This window comes from Notolepis coatsorum (genome assembly GCF_963971535.1).
Source record: "Notolepis coatsorum genome assembly, chromosome: 10".
Taxonomy (NCBI): domain Eukaryota; kingdom Metazoa; phylum Chordata; class Actinopteri; order Aulopiformes; family Paralepididae; genus Notolepis; species Notolepis coatsorum.
The window spans coordinates 35,358,378-35,379,023 of NC_140174.1; the positions used below are offsets into that span (position 1 = coordinate 35,358,378).

The 20,646-nt window shown below is 41.9% G+C and overlaps 1 protein-coding gene across 1 annotated transcript; it reads right to left on the reverse strand.

Moving 5' to 3' along the window:
* Positions 1-2,028: 2,028 nt before the first annotated feature.
* LOC311236126 (zinc finger protein 503-like) lies at positions 2,029-6,377 on the reverse strand. The gene is made up of 2 exons (XM_084323742.1): positions 5,847-6,377; positions 2,029-5,477 (listed from the first exon to the last, which is right to left on the reverse strand). Exons 1-2 carry the CDS (start codon positions 6,102-6,104, stop codon positions 4,053-4,055), a joined length of 1,683 nt encoding a protein of 560 aa, XP_084179868.1. The 5' UTR covers positions 6,105-6,377; the 3' UTR covers positions 2,029-4,052.
* Positions 6,378-20,646: the final 14,269 nt, after the last annotated feature.

The window sequence follows — 20,646 nt, forward strand, 5'->3', positions numbered from 1 at the left end:
GGTTTACTTTTGCCTGTCAAACGCAGGAAATGATGGAGGGATGATGAATAAGGGACTTGTTTGGAGAGGCAAAGCTTCATTCTCCTGCGAAAATAAACCACCGCTTGCGCTCGGGATGATGGAAGACACACTTCTCAGCTGACTGAACGTGCATAAAAGGTCATCTATTTTTCTTCCGGGTTCTGTAAACAGTGATCGGAGCGGCTTTCCAGAGCACATAAGCATCGTAAGCGAAGGTTTATTCCAACCGCTGAAAGTTTAGGTAACAAACTAGGAATCCCTTGATTAGATTGATATACAGCTGACAAAATTGCGTTAAATTCATTATATAACTACACAACATGTGTTACCACTGAACACAATGTGGAAAACGATCTGATGAATTGATTCATGTTGTTCTGAACATATGAACCGATGTCGTGCATTTTTGGCCTAGTGAAAAGTGTAATAATGTACATTGCTGTGGACGTTTTAAAAGGTGCAGGGGAGGGGATCTGTTTACATATGCAAAGCCTGCGGTTAGCTTACAAAACATATTTTCTCTGCATGTAATTCATTCTTAGAATTTAATAATTCTATCATAAATCAAAAGTAAATAATTTTGAGGCACCTGGAACCAGACATAAGTCTATGTTTCTAAACAAAACTGCCAACCCTGCCTTTGTAAACAACAACAATAACAACTATAATGAAACAGTAACTTTTCAGGTAGCTTTCTAGCTTCAAACAGTGTTCCAGGGACCCAATTTCCCTCCTTTTCCCATTTTATTCAGTTATGAAGATATACCTTTAGAACAGTGCATGGTTCTCAACCTGGGGGTTGGGACCCCAAAGGGGGTCGTGTGATGATTTTGAGGGGTTGTGAAGACATATACAAATACATTATCATGTTTATACATTTTGGTATAGATACTTTGGAGTACAAACCCCTCCACCAATCATTCATCAAGTTAAATATCCTGAAAATGGGAAATACAAATCATTATTCTGAGTCAAAGTTCACCATTCAGTCTATGCTTGACTATGAAGGGGGGGGGGGGGGGGGGTCAGAAACAGGCACCCCTCTGTTTTTAGGGGCCACAAACCAAAAAGGTTGAGAACCACTGCCCTCGAAAATGTTCGCTTCTCTGACACCTTAAAATGCCATAGTGCACCTTTAAAGTGTACAGAGTTTAATATCAGGCTTTGACTCCAGTGTAATGAAGACGGTGTCCACCAGTGCCCCTGGACAGTAACAGGCCCTGGACAAGCGCAACACATGGCGCACAGCTGTGGTTGCAAGTGATGGGCCGTACAGCATGCTGCGGTACACCATTCTTTGTAATGTCAGTGTTTGGGCTATGACAGGTCACGCTGCACCGATCTGTTCCCTCTGGTTGAAAGGACTATAGAGGTCTTCCTCGTGCTGAAGTTCAAAGCAGAACAGGTGGCAAGTCCCAGTGATTCAGAAAGGAGTGTGCCCCCCCCCCGCCCTCGGTGTGTTTCACTTCAGAAAAGAGAATCGCTGCCATTCCTATGATATGGATTTGTTTTATGATCCAGATAATATGCTTGATGTACTTTAACAATATACTTTAATATCCATCGGTCAGTTTAAATCTATAATGGCCAACCGTTTCACCTGCAATTGTTTTGAATTGTTTAATTGATTGACTTTTCTGTTTTTATATTGTTTTTGTATTATGTATTGTTCCTCTCAATGTCATTGTAAAATAGAGCCTGCTCTCAGTGATCGTTTGAGATGAAATAAAGATTGAATGATGTGCAGTGGGTGCAGGTTATTGAGTACACTGAGGGATGCAGTGGAATATATATAACCCATAACCCTGATCCACAGGGCATGAATCCATCCTTGTAGCATGACATAATTACTATGATTATAGCTAATATACTAACTCCAAGTACATTTAGTACTAATGTACGTATTAATCAGCTATACGAGTATAGGATACAGTAGATCAGTTTTGATTTCATATACCTGCAATGTGAATTAAAAGTCCAAAGAAAAGAGTGAAATAATATGCAAGAGTCAGCATTCTCATTTATTCACATCACAATGATGTGCAATTTGTAAAAAGGAAAAAGAGACATAACATATTATCCAAGCTGTGGCTCCTGCACGGCTGACTGGCCGCTGTGGTGGTGAGTTGTGAGCCCGCAGGGTCCTTACCATATATCATAGTGGAGCTGTTTAGGATTCAATACGAGAAGGAATGGTGCATTTGATGAATATGACATCTGACCATTAATGATGCTGATTTTATCTCTTGAGAGCAGCATGATTTACGGTGGGTGGGTAATGACGTGACTGGCTTTGATTCAGTAGATTTGTTTAAGGGGCTGATTGGCTTGCTCTATTTCATGCTCTTTGGTTTATGACTTCATTACAGCAATCACAAAAGCTGTGGAAATGGCCCACGTTGGGTGTCACTGTAAATCATTGTTTAGCATGCCTTCCATTTATATCAATTGCCCATTTGTCTTTGTTCATAAAAGTGTAATCCATGACCTCATAATTGGGCAAATTAAACACACTTTGGATGAGTTCCAGACATATGTATTTGTGAATAATTATATACTATATGAAAAGCCTATAGGAACATAATGAAGTACTTGAACATATACACTATTAGAACTCTTTGACACACACACACCAGATGTGCATTGACATTTTACACCACTCATATTATATCAGTCCAAACAAACTGCTTTTGGTCATGATTATCTTTCAGTGAAAGAGAAAACTCATTGTGATTAAGATACAGTATGTCACACTGCTCATCTCAGGATACTATATTACCTTATTGTAGCCTATATAATATGAACCCCTGCCGTAATGACCTATTGTAAATAAATACATTTAAAACGGTTAAAGTATATAGATCTACAAATTATCACCACCCTGTACCATTTTGAATCTCATAGCCATGCCAATACACCATGTGCTGAAGGATCAATACAAAGCAAGACATGATCACATTGAAAATAGTTCAATAGGCTACTACGTAAGCCTATTGAAAATAAGAACATTCTTCTATTGCATTTTAAGGGCACTTGCGCTTGCTTGAGCTAATAAAGATTAGTCTTATGTAACCCTACAAGCTGTTCCTCAAATCGCCATGAAAGGAGGCCTGCTTTGCTCCCAACACCGCAGTCGGCATAAAGGTTAATCACGTAGCCTCACTACAACTCCCAAAATAAAACGAGTAGAAAAACAAAAGGGTTAAACAATAAATGTCCACAATCAATCACAACGTGTTGGCCTAATAAACGGACATTTAAACCAACCCAAAACAATGGAGATGTTTCCTTTTCGCGTATAATTATCAGATAATTATAATTTGTGGCTCAATAGATCTATAACTATGGAGTTAAAATGTATAAAGCATAAAATCGTAAGCTATTAAAGAACGCCATGACTAGAGGACAACTCAATTTTTGAAAGGTGACCAAGAATAAAGGCCCTCCAAAACAGGCTATATGGACAGATAGGTTAGGCTACGTTGAATTGGCTTTTTGAAGGACAAAAACAAACAAACAAACAACAATAATAATCAAGACTCCATTGTCCGATCGATTGTCCATAACAATAATGTTTCGATGTAGACCTGATAGCCCTACAGCCTAAATTACGCATAACATAAACATAATGGTACAATTTGCAAGGCTCCTTAGAGGCTTTTCAGCAGAAAATGGACTCATCGGCCCTAAAATATAGTAGTAGTAATAATAATAATAATAATAATAATAATAATAATAATAATAAGCCTAATAATAATAATAATAGGCCTAATAATAATAATAATTCCACCAGGAAGTTATTTCAAACCACAACATGTAAACACAAACCAACAAGCTCTTAAATTTAAAATGATGCACATTGAGGCATTTGCAAATTATATTATAATTATTTTATTTTTGTCACGCTTGGAACTATCGCAAATAAATACATTGAGCCCACATGGATCCCGTTCTGCATCAAGTACAATATAAAACTCATTAGGCCTAAAATCTCATTTATAAATGTATGTATAATTATTTGTCTTTATAGGCTACTGGTATCCTAATGCCGATGCTGTGGTGAGTCTTTGTCCATACAAGGCATATGGAGAATAATATGCACCTGTAGCAGCGGGTACCGGCACCGGTGCCCCGGGAGGCAAGGGGCTCTTTGAATATGGGTGATAGCGACTGCTCAGTCCAAGAGGGTGATGCGGGCTCCTGAGTGTCAGCGGACTCCCCGGGCCCCCGTTTGGAGGCATGTGCATATGACATGCCATGGCGGCCGCAGCGGCATTAGCTAGCGAGGACGACCCCGGGTATCCTGAGATAAACTTCTCCGTCCCCGCAAAAGCAGTGTGAGTCCGCAAGTGGCCGAGAAGCTCCTCGGAGGAAGAAAAGCGCTTGTCACAAGGTCCATTCGCCGACACCCAATTGCAAACGTGCGGCAGCGGGTCATTTGGGAGCATAAAGCCATACGGATACAGCGGGTGCCCGGTGAAAGAAGGGTGCGATGAGTGCACACTGTGTAAGGGATGCGTCGGGTACATGAGTGAGTATCCAGACTTCAAAGCGTTGGCGGCCGCAGCAGCGGCGGCAGAGTCGTGCCCGCAGTTGGCACCAGACGCACCGGACAAGTGGCTGGCGCAGTGGTAGCTCAGGCAGTAGGGGTCTCGACACAGACTAGCGGACATTAACGACGGGGGCGACGCGCCAGACAAGGGACTCGTTCCGGCCTTAGTGCATCCGAGTGAACTGGCGAACTGATGTGCGCTTAAAAGCTGGCTGCTTGATTTGCTGTGGTCTAAAGTCATTCCGTGAGGGAGAAAGGGTTGGTGGTAACCTGCATATGCACCTGCTAAACTTCCAGGGTAGGACATGCCGGCAGGCGGTAAGGGGAAAACCGTGTGCCCTGCAGGCTTGTAGGGGGAGACGGGCGCCACCAGTCCAGAACCGAGCACGGAGGAGGATGAGGTAACAGATGTGGAGTCTGTTGTTATAGCCTTGGATCCAGATGTGCTTTCCTGGTGTTGATTTACGTCGGAGTTAATCCCACTTATCCTGTGGCTGCCATTGCTCTCAGTCGTGCTGTTTTTATTGCTATCAGATTCCTTCTTGTCCTCCTTGTCTCCCGGTTTGCCCTCTGACGGCAGCGGGGAGACGGAGGTGCAGGAGCTGGGGCTGCCTGTCCTGGGCGTGAACGGCTGACAGGTGGCGCTAGGCACTCGGAAACTAGTTTTATCTCCACTGAGACCGCCGGACGAGTCTTTCTTCTCCGACGATTTGGCGTAGGGTTTGAAGCTCGATTTGTCTTCGGCTCCGATGTCACTCATTTTCAGAGGTCCGGACTTCGCCTCCTTGTCACTAGATCCATTGGAGGTCGCGGAGGAGAGTTTGGAGTTGGACGGGGGGTCCGGTTTACCGATCTGAGAGCACGTTTGAGCCAGAAGAGCCAGGGGACTTTTCTTGGCATCCAGCTGGGAAACAAAGACAACAAAACAATGAATGCGATTCATTTAAAAAAAAAAAAAAAAAATCGGTCATATATCACAGTTCTTATAGGTTAAATAAACACATAAAAAGGCACACAGTCGTTGCGTAGAATAGTTGTCTTGGTGTCCACGGTTTTGTGCATTACGCACGGGGATTTAACGCATTGCGCATAAACTTCGTCTCGAGTCACGATGACATTCGAAATAATAACACTATACATTATAAGGCAATTGCAGAGAAAACACGAAAACAAACGAATCAAAGTTGTTTCGTGTTTATAAAATTGGCGATATGCTATACACACACCACAGACATGTTAATGACCACATTTAAAAGTGCCACAGTTCGCCTACCTCGATGGGGCTGATGGGGGTGGACGGTAGCGGCTGGAGGTACTCCGGGTGTAAGATGTGTCCTGCCCGTGCCGTGAGCATTTTCAGGATCTTGATGGGAAGACGGTTCGCCTGCCGTGCGGGGTGCGCTGGAGAAACGGAGTGAACGAATAGCTGGTTGATTCTCGCTGTGCCCTTATTCTCCCCCGAAGAGCTGCTCTCCCAGATTGGATTCGCCGCGCTATTTGTCAGGACAGAGACCGTGGGCGATGTGTTCATGACCCAATTCTCATTGAAATAGTAGAAACATACATGTAGGATAGAAAGAAAAAGAGTCAAACGCGTCACGTCTGGATTCTCTAAGCCTTTGTCAGAAGAAGTATAAACGCGATAGATACAGCTTGGTTAAATAAATCCTTAGAAGAGGTGAGAAAATCCGCGCATATCACAGCCGTGCGCCTTCATCCTCTGTGTCGCTGTGTGTGAGAGTGTGTCGCAGGTCCGAGCGCTCCCTCCTCGGTCGGTCGGCTGTGGCAGAGAAACGCGCTCCCTTCAGCAGCGTCTGAATTAGTCCCGAGATTAAAGCCCGCCTTCCAATCAAATGAGACCCCGAGGTGATTGGAGGGTCAAGGGAACGTGACGTCACCTCCTCAGACTCCGAGTGCTTTGGTTCTGCGCCTTCGCATAATTTGAGCCTTTACGCATGCGTGCCTGCTCGTATAGCCTGGTATATATATATAAGTAATAACATGTTTACGGACGTTCTGTAAACATTTCGACTTTCTTTTTTTGAATGCCTACTTATCGTGATTAATAGTAAACACGATTAACCCAGATCAAGATGCCGTTTTATCACTTACATGTGTTCTGAAAAATAGTCTCACTTATTGGCTCATTATTTAATGATTTGCATAGCCAACGTTTGGCCCATCAAACGCAAACAGCAGATACATATCAGCTAAAGTGAAGGCGGCTCAGTAATTTATAGCGAGGCTCTTATTCAGACACGTACTTACATTGGCCCGGGGCTTGGCGGAATGTTCATGCTGCACATTTTCTACAACATTCTCTCCTCAATCACATATCCTGTCATCTGTCAGTTTTGTCCCGCACGGCAGTTGTCAGCTGTCCACAGATTTTTACCGCAGTCAGGTTCAGGTCAACTATAGTCAGTAAAAAAAAAAGGTGGTCAAAGGTGTGTGTGTTTAAAATACAACATATAAGATCATTAGATGTAGACCATACTAAAAGTCATGTGATTCGTTTAATCAGCTTTGCTGTAGCATTGCATCTGGATAGGCTGTGTGAGACCTATAGTGTAGGCTATATATTTTAAATTGTATTTATTTATTCATTCAAAGTTTTATTAATCAGGGTTTCTTCCTATTTTCAAATCAGACCACATAGTTGCGAGAGTTCTCCTGCAGCCAATTTCTTTTGAATTTAATTTCACAAGATCTCTTCAAAAAGAAACGTTCTCTAGCCTGCATTAATCAAGGCGTTGAGATATACACAACACATCCATTCAAAATAACCCTACTTATCTTACTACTCAATAGCCTATAAATGTTTTGCTGATCAGGAAAAAAGAAGTTAAACACATGCAGTGTTTTTTGATTGATAACAGGGGTGCTGTTTTCGGCAACGGCTGTCAGGCTCTGACACAGCGTTTGAGTTATTAGGGCAGAGAAGGGCGATCATAAATTTCGAACGTCAGGCAAAAAGTCCTTTTATTGTCCACGTGATGGATGGCCCGTTGCACCAGACACCAAATACTCCACATTATCCTTAAATGGGGTGCACATTTTTTCGTTGCCATAATTCACAACGTTTAAATAGAAAGTTTGAAACGCTACCAATATTTCACACGCATTGACATGTTTATGAATCACCCTCTCCATGCAAATATAATTATTTACAACGTGCACATAGTCCTCGTGCCGTCGCTTACAGACGTCATTGGTATAGCCTTGGTAGCTTTAATACGTTGTGATTCTCAGGTTTAGACTAACCTACTGCCTACATCACACTACAAGCATTTGCAATGTGAATGCGGCCTACAATTGTATTTTCCCTATGGATGTGTTTGGCCTACAATATTTATTGTAAGTAGCTCTTGAGATACAATTTAGTTTAATATTAGCAGTAATCCTGGAAAAGTTATTTTTATATTTATTTGGTTGAAGAAATGCCCCAATGCTGTCATGGGGCTCCATCTTGGAAATAGCATCAGGCCTATTGCTTGCTATACTCAGGGAAAATAGCATGTGAACTGGAGTTGGTGCTGCAGATGAGGGAAATAAGTATACTGTATATATATATATATCATATTATAATTGTGTATATAAATATTTCCTATATTTTCATGAGCCTAGTAAAACATTATTTTAGTTGTTATATATAATAAAATAAAAAAGGGCATTTCCATGCAAACATCAACCTAAAAAGTTCAATTATAGATAAGAACGTAAAAATATCTTGAAATACAACACAAGTATACCTTTGTATACTAACTTAATGTCTGGCGGTTATTGAGAGTAAATTAGTTTGAATATGGACCACATTGCATAATCTCACACACACATCCAACAACTCTAAACAGTTTTGCACAGTCATTTAGTTTGGCAGTTATTGAGAGTGAATGGGTTTGAATATGTCCACCACCAGTGATGTTATTGGGGACATTGAATCTTTGTGTTGTGTTAAACCTCAATGGACTAGTGTTGAAAACTACACGCAAAACAACGCATCTATAGTCTGTGCAATGTGGCTGGTCCAATGTAGCTGTGGTGTCCATTTTAAATAAACGTTTTCATTCATTCATTAATTATAACTCAATGAAATTATAAGGTATAGCAGTCCATAAGAAAAGGTATTGCCATTTCTTCATATACATAATTTCATGGAGCTGTAATTAACATGATGCATTGAAAATGGGGGACCCTGATGTAAACAAGACGAAAGCCTTTCTCTGGTCTGCATCCCCTTAACAATTGTGTGTATTGAGCTGTACTATATTGTACCCATTCTGCAATCTGTTAATACAGTTTTCAATCAATCAATCAATCAATCAATCAATCAATCAATCAATCAATCAATCAATCAACACAACACAATGATCCAATGTCCCCAATGACATCACTGGTGGCCACTCAAACTCACTTACTCTCAATAACTGTCAAACTAAATTAATGTGCGCAAAACGGTTTAGGGATGCTCGATATTGGCTTTTTTACCTATACCGATATTGTCCAACTCTTAATTTCCGATACCGATATCAACCGATATCAACCGATACCGATATATGCAGGGGTTCCCCCTCCAAAAAATTTAATAATTTCAGGTAATTAACATTACATATCTCTTGTTGTGGAATTAACACAACATTATGCATACTTTTGACAATAAATAAAATCTGAATTTGTTCTTACTTGCTTGCCTGGGTAAATAAAGGTTATAGAAATGTTAAAAAAAAAATAATAATAATCTTTAATTAAAAAAAGAAAATAAAAAACGATACCGATATTTTCCGATATCACATTTGAATGCCGATATCGGCCGATAATATCGGACATCCCTAGTTTAGAGTTTTTGGACATGTGAAATTATGTGCAAAATAGATTAGCATTGTTTTTTGATGAAGTGGTCCTTTAATTTGACTGACCTAGTTGGACAATTCTATGATTTATACAGCTATTGGAAGGGATGCAGAAACATAACAGTTTTTCAAAATGGCAACATTACATGGATTCTATTATGGGTTTATTGGACCCAATTTGTCACTCAGAGTTGTCCTAGAAAGTTTATTGCAAAGATGAGGGGTTGCAATTCAATCTCGTCTTCATTTTGTGTTCAGAGTTCTGAAGCTTTGCAAAAGCTGTGCACTGCACAACACATCAAATGTCACACCCATTACGTTTAGGAGGAAACGTTTGTCTATAGCGCAAGCATTTTACACACGACTATCCAAACTTTCTGAGCAAAGCTAACTTTCATGAAGGTTCTGTGTGGGGCCATGCTCCTCCGTTTATAAGAATGGATATTTGCATTATGATGTGAGCGTTATGGACATGACGTAACGGATGCTACATAAAAATGTCAATTTTCTTGCCATTAGAATAAAGTAGCTACCGGTGCAATTTTGTGGTATATGATTAGCTGCATGTGTGAGGTGAAGCATTTATGCCACTTAGTGAGTCTGTTGGTCTTACATCCACATGAAGGAATAAAATCCATATTACATTGAATAGGAAAAAAACATGTTACAGAATGTATAGGACCATAAATTAATAATTTACAAACCACAGAAAATATAATATTCTTTATATCATTATAATAATCATCATAATGAGAAGTAGGCTGACAGGACGCGCGTGTGTGTGTGTGTGTGTGTGTGTGTATGTGAGGGGGGGGGGGGGGGGTGTATGCTGTATACTGTATGTGTTTTGGTGGGTTAAGGCTGTGTGTGTGAGGCGATTGTGAAGAGGTTTGATTGATTGATTGATTGAAAACTTTATTAACAGATTGCAGAATGGGTACAGTACAGCTCAATACATACAATTGTTAAGGGGATGCAGACCAGAGAAAGACTTTCGTCTTGTTTACATCAGGGTCCCCCATTTTCAATGCATCATAACATATGACATACATGACATACAGACTATACATTGGAGGTGGTTGGGTGGGTGGGGTGGGGGGGTGGTTGGGTAGGGGGTGGGTGGGGGACACTGTACACTGTACATTGGAATATTGACAGAGCCATACTTGGTCATTTACTGTACATTGGAGGGGTATTGGTATTGGGTATTGGGTGCATCCTCACCCACTGAAACCCCTGTCTGTAAACCACCTCTCACACACGCACGCACACACACACACACACGCACGCACGCACGCACGCACGCACGCACGCACGCACGCACGCACGCACGCACGCACGCACACACACACACACACACACACACACACACACACACACACACATGACCCCCCCCCCCAACACACATGAGCAAAGTGTGTTTGGGGGGAGGGGTCATGGCTGTGTGTGTGTGTGTGTGAGGTTAGGTGGGGTGATTGTGTAGGGGGGTGAGGCCACACTAAAACTGATATGTCGCAGTTAAATATTCCCTTAATGTTTCTCACATGCTTTCTATAAGATGTGAATGCTTATTTCAGACGCATCACATCCATAACACCAGGATGTCACATTCATAACATCAGTTTTCCCTCAGTTGCATAGAAATGAAAATGTAAACAATTTCATAATTATACTTGTTATATTCAGCCAAGCCTCCTTAACACATTCCCTGCCACGGTTATATCCATCAATGTAGCCTCACTGCCACCACTCTAAGCCTATGGAGATGTTCACCTTCTTTGCAGGGCTATAACTTTTTAAATTGTATTGCTAAATTGACATTACTATGGCCCATTCAACATCGATTATCTATCGTTCAGGATGTAGGAACGTTATACTTTTTCATTCATAGATTCACCCAAAAATACCTTCTAGAATATAAGTATGTTTTTATCGTTTTCTGCAGTAATTCATAGAACGTGAGTTATAGGCATAAACGCATATATAGATTATCAATTGCCGTTTATTCCCGATACACGCTATATTAAAAAATGCAACTGTATATGATCCTATACGTTATGCGTCATCATGCACGGATGAAAGGGGGGGGGGTCGTTTATAATTCCGTGATCGTCAGTAAATGCTTTATGTAGTATGGGTAATATATTGATCAGATCGGTTTGCAGTGAAAAGAATAAACAATTGGTCTGAAAATAGCGTCAGCGTCCTCTTACCGTGCATCAATGAGACTGGCGGTGAAAGATCCCAGGTATAGGACATCGACCGCCTAGGTCCATTTCCGGTTTGTATGTCGCAATAAACGCCGAAATCATATCGATTATTACGTTTATAAATCGATCGATATGTACTATAGTGTCTGTCGGGAGCCTTGCGACAATATCTGACGGCCGGATGAATTTAATCGACGCACAGCAGCCATATCCTGTTTACCAGTGTAACTCGCCCGACCATCCACCAGGCGGCGGTATTGAGCCGTAGTTTTTTTGAGCCATAGGGTCCAGCTGCAGTGCCGGAGGTGTATATATGAATTATGAATGCCATGGCGAAAAAATGTAATATTGATCTCAATATCGCTGTACAGCGTGGTTTGGCAGACAACGCATGGCCGGCAATAACGCTGTACAACGTGATTGGCGGGGAATGGGTTAATGTGACAGACAGCATTCCTTTCCATATGTGACTTAAAAAATCAGTTTGCAGGAAGTATGTAGGCTGTCACAAAAGCCTGTTTATTTCATGTCACATCCATGACGCAGATTATTTATCATGCTGCCATATGAAGAACATATATTTAAAAAATGTTGTGGAGTGTTATGAGTCACGAGGAGTAGGCAGACAGGAGGTTCCACGAAAACACATGTGAATGGTTTCATTTATACTTAACCAGTGCATTTTCTGAGGCATTTAGTTAATTGTTTGGAGTCCCCATGCGTCACATCCATCACCATCCATTGACCACAAAACATTAACTTCAAAAACAGTATAAACCAAGTTTAAATAGTCTACCCTGTCATGGATCCATGCATCTGATTCCTGCAAACAAATGAACATTTCCCTCCCCTCCTTTTGATGTGTGAAACATTTTGTCTGCAAAAGAAATTACAAGCCCAGTACAGCAAGTATGAGCTCAAACCTCTTTTGTCTGGTTGAGGCTGCCTCAGAATGAAGCATTTACAGCTCACTTGATTAACAATTAAGTCAGTGGTGATGAAACGTATAGTGACAAGTGTTGCTATTATTGTGACTATAGTCATGTATTGTACATGACCCTGAAGACACACAGTATAGTGCAAAATGCAATTCAGTCTTACAAGCTGGTGGTTAATCAACTCTTTAGCTTGCAAGGTTCTTAACAATTTAATTAGTATGCGTGATGGATTATATAAATGTATTCTGCAGTAATGTAATATACACTCACACTAGATTCATTATGAATACATTCGTTGCCATGCGATTTTCATTCTGCTTCGGATATTGAAATAGCTTTTGTCAACATTTACTGTTTTATATTTTATACAATACGAGAAATGACCTGTCTGGTATATTCGCAACCGACTGAAAGTGTAACATTACATCTAAACATATTTTTTCTTTTCTTTTTTTTTTTTTATAATTTTTTAAACAAACACATAAACAAACATGACAACACACGATAAGATATACAAGCATTAGTTGACAGTGCACATCCAATGAAATCACATTTTAGTTAATTGTCTTATACAGGATATACCCTTAATACCTGTTATCTAAAAACCTACACACATATGCTCTAGCTCGTACCCCCCCCCTCCCGGACCCCCCATTGGATAATCCATCCATTTTCCCTCGCTCCTAACCAGACATTACCATTATATGCTAGCTTTTATTTTCTAATCTAAACATATTATTATATATATATTTTTTTATCTTTTAGAGACTTGAAGGTCACAAGCAGCTGTGAAACGCTACTCAGTATGAAGGTCATTTACACAACTGAATCCAATCATCTCCAAACAGACACATAATGCATGAAGTCTACCATAAAAAGAGCATACAATTCTAACAATCAAAGAATCCCAGAGAAGTCATACAGCATTGCCCTGATAGGTTCCTATAGAAGGGACCCGATCGATAAACGTCACATGGTAATAGCGAGCAAATGGAAATGAAAAGTCCTCTTTTGACGTGACATGAAAATTCACCCGGTGGCAGCCGCCAGCACAGGGCATGACACCACTTCAGCAGATGGGAGATATAGGCAGAAGTGATCTGACAGGAAAAAATAGGTAGATGATGGTTAGAAGGTGCTATCGTTTCATACCTCTTTCCTGACCTGTCAGGTCCCCGGTGCTGAGGCCTGCTATAGAGGACACGGAAATAGCTGTACAAAAGGCAGTTAACCCAGACTCTGGTGATTGCTCCCATTTAATTGATTTGCTTTGCACCGAGGCTCGTCACATTATGGTTAAGTGTGGCCCTAGCCTAGTCTGTCACCTACCACAGAGTCATGCTGCTTGTCAGGGAATTAACAGCCTTACCTAACTGGTGTCTTACTCTTGTGGAGCCCAGAGTTGCATGATCATCTGAGGTTGTGTAGTTTAATATCTCTTGCCTGAGACTATACACATTTAATATATTGTAGCCAGATTGTCAGATTGATATAAACTTGCCCTATTGTAGCTGTAGAGAGGTAGGATAGCATACTTCAGCTTGTACTGTACAAGCCACGTTATTTCTAGTATATTTTTTGTGATGAATATGATGATTATCATAATTATTATTATTTTAGTGTAGTATGACTTTTTTATTGCGAAATTTTAAGACACACATACATACCTATCCTACACACCTACATTTATATCAGCATTCTAGCAACCTCTGTGTAAAACAGAAACTCACACTTGACAAGTAAATGGCGTTGAGTGAGTGAGAGTCAGATTGTTCCCTCCCTCCATCACTTCACAAGAGCCTTCAACTAGACAACAGCGGGCGTTGGAATTCTCCCCGCAATTGCCACGAGAGTGACTGACGGGTCGAAATTGCTCCGATAGTTGATAGCGTGTTAATGCACCTAGCATGTGGACCGTTTCTTAAGTGTGGGAAATTAGACTTGGAGTTGAGAGATGCCTTTCACCCGAAATGACAAGGAACCGGAGACTGCTTTCTTCTGCGTCCACAGAGGCAAAGAAGACCCCACAGAAGCTGTCACAGGGAGAGAGAGGTTGGGAGAATGTGTCAGGGAGTATTACGGATATTACACGTTCAGGACAGGACATTTCAGATACTTAGCAGTCATACCATTCCCCATGACTGCACTCCAGTTTCTCTCGCCTACTTCTCTGCCAAATACTGTAGCAGTGATATTATTTGCAAAAACTCACCTTTGAGCTGACATGATATACTTACGCTATCTCGCCGAAAGTCAGAGAGAGAGATGTACGCATGACTGAAAGAGTTAGAAAAGTTGAGGTGCAACCGTACATCTCGCGGCTGACGGGTCTTTTTCACTTTGTCTTCTCAATTAGTTAAAGCTGTGAGGGAGCAGGGAGTAAAGCCTGGGAGATTACGCTGTCGTCCACTTTGCCGCCAGGTGGGCTGATGGTCTTGGCATGTTGTAGTCATGCTGTAGAGTAAACTTAACTTCACCTTCCCTCCCGGCCAGGACCGGAACCAATGGCTAGTACAGCTGCCGCGACTCAACGTGACAGCTGCCATATTATCGGAACTTTGTGGGTTCGCCAGCAATCCGTGCTAAGACCTATAGCCTATCTCCTTATTCTAGTAGCTTTAGGAAACAAGGACATGGAATCAGTTCCTCATTTAACGACAAGCATGGCACCTGGTTTGAGATTAATCATCTGTCTATAGGTCCATTTGATTACTGCTATTACGTGCATCAATCTAAACTGATAGTGTGTTGCATGTCACCATTATGGAATCAGGGATGGATCATGAAGTCAAGGGCCCCTGGGTACAGATAGCTCACTGACTGTTGTGATAGAAGGGTGGATACTATAACATGAAAATATCCAATTTCACATTAATGTTCTTAAATAAAATGTCTTTAAGAAATGTGCTATTATAAAGTGTTAAAGTGTGATACAGCCTAAGGCATTTGTTAACCAGCAGTTTGAGTAGCTCACCACGTACCGCGAGTGCCATTTCGGCGCCGGGGACAACCGTGCTCATCACGGATCTGGGGTTTAGCGAGTTCGAATCCCGGACTGCAGCCGTGCCTTTCCCAGAGTGTCTTCCCCCCCATCTGAACCCTTTTAGCCTGTTTCTGTCGGTCATCCTTGACCAGAATAAATGCGATAAACGTATAAAAGAGCCAGGGGAATGGCCAAAGTTTAAAAAAAAATATATATCGATGGCCGAAGAATAAAACCTCCTATCTGCATAAAAAAAAGTGGGGAAAAACCCTCATATCTGCACTTTGCGAGGCACTAATACCTGGTCTGTATTGTTAACACATAATATAGTAATATAGTCCAAAAACAGTGTATTGTATTGGGTATCAATCAACAACACAAAAACAACATTCTCAAATTATAATTTTTCAGATAGGAGGTTTTTTTCTTTGGCCATTGCAAATGACACAATGCAGAACATGCACTGTACATTAGGGGCCACATTGATCAGACTAGTAACTAGACCTCAGGCAGGTGGGCCACTCAGGACAGGGTTCACTTGATCTGATTTCCTCATGACCTTTGGGGCCCTGGGCTCCATTGGCCTGTGTGGTCATCTGGCCTCATATGTAATGATTATACAAAAAGTACTATGCACTGTATCTGAATTGTTGGCCTATGGGCAATAAACACATATTTGCCCGTCAGAAGTCAAGAGCGTGTAAAAAAAATCCTACTGCATAAGCATGTGTTATAGCACAAGTTGCTGATCCCTCACATTTCCTTGTTCAGCATTCATTTATGGAGGCTGAGCCAGGCTGAAAATGTACAGGTAGCTTGTTATGACACTGGAAGGACTGTGCGGGTTGGGGATGAGTGTCTGTGATAGGCAGATTATTCACATTTAAGCAGTCCCGGAGAATGATCTTGTCACATTTCACCATCTGGATTAGGCATACTCAGGAGGAGCGCCTCAGTCAGGAATTAGTGTCACATAGCGGCGCCCAGAGACAGGCATGCGAGGTATTCACCAAGACAGGCTTGGACTGTCGCTGCTCCATTTGTCTTCTCCGTGATCAAATACCTCTGTTAATGGTTATTCTGATGTCGCTTCATGTCTTGTGAAGCCGATACGCACTTGTCTTTATTTCTCGACAGCGCGCAGTCGCGTGGCATTTTAAGCGATCGGCGGGCTAAACATGGCAGACATGCAACGTTGGTTCATTAGGCTCCCCTGAAGCAGTGTAGTTTAGCGGTGTATCAGTTTGGCCTCACGTACAATATATTTCACCAGGCGGTGGTTCCATTATTTGTCCCCATGCCGACGAACAAGCTTAAGAGTGTAGACGTGGTGTATCCATTTGTGACTTTGCATTTTAAAATAGGAGTGAGCAATGTCCCCAGGCTATCAAAATGAGGTATTATGCTCTGAGGGGAAGGGGGTTGAGTGAGCCAGAGAAGATATGTGTAGAGGGGGGGGGGGGGGGGGGGGTAGAGGGGGAGAGAAGGCCAGAGTTGAGAGATAAATGGAATCAGACCTCATATGACCTAGCTGCCAGAGAGGGAGAACACTAAAAGACAAAGTAGAAGGCCAGACTTGAGAGGCAAATGAAATCAGACCTCATATGACCTGCCAGCCGTGTCAGTTGTTATCCATATCTAGAGCGCATTATGGCGCTGCCAGTGCAGCCAGCATGAAGTCAGACATGCTAATACTGACAGATGAGTATCTGTCGGCTCAGATACATCACATTCTTGACTGTTACTTGTAAGTCACAAAGTGTCGGCGCGGAGAGGACTCTTAATTGACAGCCGAGTGGCAGAGGGAGACAGTGGACCGTTGCCTTTATTTCGGTGCCAAGGCGTGTCACGTTGTTTTTGATGAGCTATTATTGGCATAAGCCAGTAGGAGATAGCGGTCAGGGCTGGAAACGAGAAGTGACAACAGACAGAGAGAGGAGCTTGTCATTGTCTGCCGGGCAAGTTCAATCTGTTGCACTAGAGCTAAGGAACAGCCTGTTGAAATATCCATTGATAAGACCACTCATCTTTTGAAGGGGTGTGTGTGTGGGGGGGGGGGGGGGGGGGATTTGGCAACGCAGTCATTCCAGCTCAGAACATTCAGACATATGTCATTCCTCTTTGCACAACGAAGACAGCTTGGCATAGTATCAGAGAACTCAAAATCCTTTAAGGCAAATTAGATTTATTATACATTGGGAGCCGTCATGAGCTCGCAGCCTCCTTTAATGCAGCACATTTAGTAAGGTCTGCAGGCCCCAATTTACAGCAATAAATCCCAGTATGTTAGTCATCAACTTTCATACGAACACTGCCTCCCTTTCTTCCTGGTGAGCAGCGATGAAAGCAACACCTAACGACTATATTTAGTTTGTTAGGGAAAAGGCCCCATAGAATCTTTTTTCTGTTAGAGGTAGAAACACTACATTTACTGTGAGAACTGTCAATACATGTGGCTACACAAGACAACATTTATTTTTTAATTTCACATATTTATCATGAATATAGATTTTATTTTTAAAAAAAAGTTAACATTTCATCAAAACACATTTCTTTTACATTAAACTTATTCTCACGTCAGTCTTTACACCTATGTTGTTTCTGCAGTATTGAGATCAAATCAGGATTTCAAATGCAGACTAACAAAACATCTTAAAAATTGGTAAACACACAATCCTAACTGTTGTGAAGGGCCAGATTAAACTGAGAATTTACCTTTATTGTTTGATATACTTTGTATATTATTTATATATATACACGGAATATCCCTTTACCTGCGTTTAAACCAGAGTAATATTCGCTCTCCTATTGGACAGCGCCCCCAGGCGCCAGCGCGCAAGCCCCCAACGGCAAGTTCAAAGACAACTGCAGGCATGTCAGAACATGCCCGGAGTCAGCGTAGTAATACCAGACAAGGACTGAGGTTGGGACTAGATATTCACTTAAGTATAAATACGGCGCAGGTGTGAACAGCAGCAGTTCGGTAAAACAGTGAAGTGAGCAACCTTGCGTCTAACAGAGCATTGAGAACCGCGTGCGAATAGAATGGTAAAAGTGTCAGAGTTTAATGAAGTAACGTTGAGTTCGACTTAATCTAATGTGAAGTAAATAGTCGTTCATTTATTGTATATCGTGCGGCCACAGTTCTTTCGTGTGTAACATTACCCAGCGGTTCGTCGTGTCTTTAGCTAGTGTACTTAACCAGGCTGTGTGGCCAAAATACGTCGCCCACACCCGAGGAGTCCTAGGCGGAGAACCGTTGGACATGTACACAGGAGAATCGGCGTCGGCGATTGCAGAACCATTCCTGGTTGGATTATATTGATTTGGAACGTGGTACCCGGAGAAGAGCATCGTTGATTTCCACTATCGTTTGGGATTCAACCTCGTGAGGATTACAACTCGGGTCGGCCTCGTGGACGGGGCTGGCTAGCTGTCATCAATGCTGTCGAGCATCTGGATTACAATTATTACTTTGCTGCTGATCAAGGGAGTTTACAAGGACCGACTCCTGTACCTGGAGTCTCTTTATTCCTCATTGAATCAGACGGAGTACCCGAACATTCCTCTACCCTCCAGGCCTTACACCCCCGGAGGGAACCCATTGTCTCCAGTCGGTACCAGTGTTGCCCTATATAGTTGCTACTATACGACAGGTGGTGTCAACTTAGACCCATCGTAGGATTCCTGCTATTCTTAGTGACTCATGCTCTTGACTGACTTTACGTATATTCTTCGCCATACAAGCGCGACCCTAATTCTCATTCTGTAACCTAACGTTGCCTAATAATAATAAATTACCCTCAAATACTATTTCTTTGTCAATGCCGTATTCTTGTGGGTGTTCACCATCTATATTTGATGTACTGTCTGGCCAGTAATTAAAGTACATAACTAGCAGTGGTTTAATCTATCACAATCTTTAATACAGTCAGGGTTTTGTAACCCCTCAGTTACACTAACAGTATCTTCACACTTTCTGGGGAAAGTCAGAACTTACATTTGGGTTTAAATGAAATGATTAGCCTGTCAAGTTGTGACACAACTCCAGTTGGCTGTTTCCTTCGGTCAGCTCAATGCTTGGTTGGTGCTCTTAGAATGTGGAGAGACCCACCTATTCTGGGTACCGACCCACAGTTTAAAGGAACACGCCTACATTATGGGAAATGCACTCATCTTCTCCAGAGTCAGACAAGAAGATGGATACCAATACTCAGTAGTACTAATTTATATATTTTATACCCGGTTTAATTACCTGTACATTACTATTGCACTTTATGGTTACATTTGCACTCTGGTTGGATGCCAAACCTCTTTTCATTGTACTATACGTGCTGTAATAATGGCAATCTAATCTAATCTAATTTCCTCTCCGTGCGTTCAGTAGAAAGCTATCCGGCTGCCAGCTAGCCTAGTTTATGGATACTGAGTGGCTAGCCTGGTGTTGGACACCTCTCTCTGAGCCACCGAAGCCAGGCTGTAGATTATATTAAAGCACTGTATTTGGTGCGTCCAACACTCTCCAGAGCACATAATATATATAACCCACTCACCAAATCAACGCGGTGCATCTGTAACATTCATCTCAATGGAAATACTTCATAATCGCAATGATGTCTTATTGTGTTCAGCTCAAGTAGCCTATACCACTTTTTAAATAAGTAGGTCTCAGCGCAACACATCTTACTGTGTGTAGGCACATTGATCACCAGCGAAGAGAGAGAGACCGCAGGGGCTACGATCGCATATGATGGAAAACCAGGGCCTCTTTATATGCAGTCACCCGGGTCTCTGTGCGAGCCTTTATGCATAGCATCAGAACGTTGCTGGTGTGGTGTTGCCGGGTTTATGAGACCATTACCGCTTTTTATTGTGTATCCCCGGACTAATGGGTTTCTATAGTCGTCCCGTGTGATTTACTGCCCGTCGGCGTCGCGGCTGTCCATTAGAAGAAAGGAGCTTGACACAGAGCCATGTGGTTGAAGTGCCCACTGTTCGAAATAAGGAAGTAGAGTTTCATACACATAGAAGCTTTTTATAGTATACAGAGTTTCTTAAAAGTCTCTATGTTCTACGCCACGTTAATATAGCC